Below are 352 nucleotides of genomic sequence, written 5' to 3' on the forward strand. Positions count from 1 at the left end.
CCAAATCAGACAGCAATAACGAATGGAATCAGAAGGTGTATAAATACGGAGGCCTTACCTTGCCGACGGACACCACGCCATCGACGGAGACGCGGCCGATGTACAGAATCTCCCCGTCTTCGCTAATGCCTCCCTGAAGGGCACCGGGAGGGACCTTTCCCTTGCTGGAAGCTTCCCACGTGATGGTGACGCTGCCGGGGTTGCTGAGGACCTGCGGGGTTGGAGGGGGGGGGGGTTATAGCCTCTTAAGGAAGGAAAAATGGTGATAAGCCAAGGAGAGGAAAATGGTGGTCTATCACCGTGGGAATGGTGTAATTCACTCGTTCTTTTTTTCATGTATTTGTATATTATG

The 352-nt window shown here is 52.3% G+C and overlaps 1 protein-coding gene across 1 annotated transcript in view; it reads right to left on the reverse strand.

Annotated features, from left to right (window-relative positions):
* The window catches only part of LOC119586462, a gene marked incomplete in the record, with an annotated part of 7,883 nt that overhangs the window by 989 nt on the left and 6,542 nt on the right, over nt 1-352 (reverse strand). Inside the window, 1 exon segment of the mRNA XM_037935194.1 lies at nt 59-211. Coding sequence (XP_037791122.1) covers nt 59-211 — 153 coding nt within the window.

This window comes from Penaeus monodon, chromosome 21, assembly GCF_015228065.2.
Source record: "Penaeus monodon isolate SGIC_2016 chromosome 21, NSTDA_Pmon_1, whole genome shotgun sequence".
NCBI classification, from domain to species: domain Eukaryota; kingdom Metazoa; phylum Arthropoda; class Malacostraca; order Decapoda; family Penaeidae; genus Penaeus; species Penaeus monodon.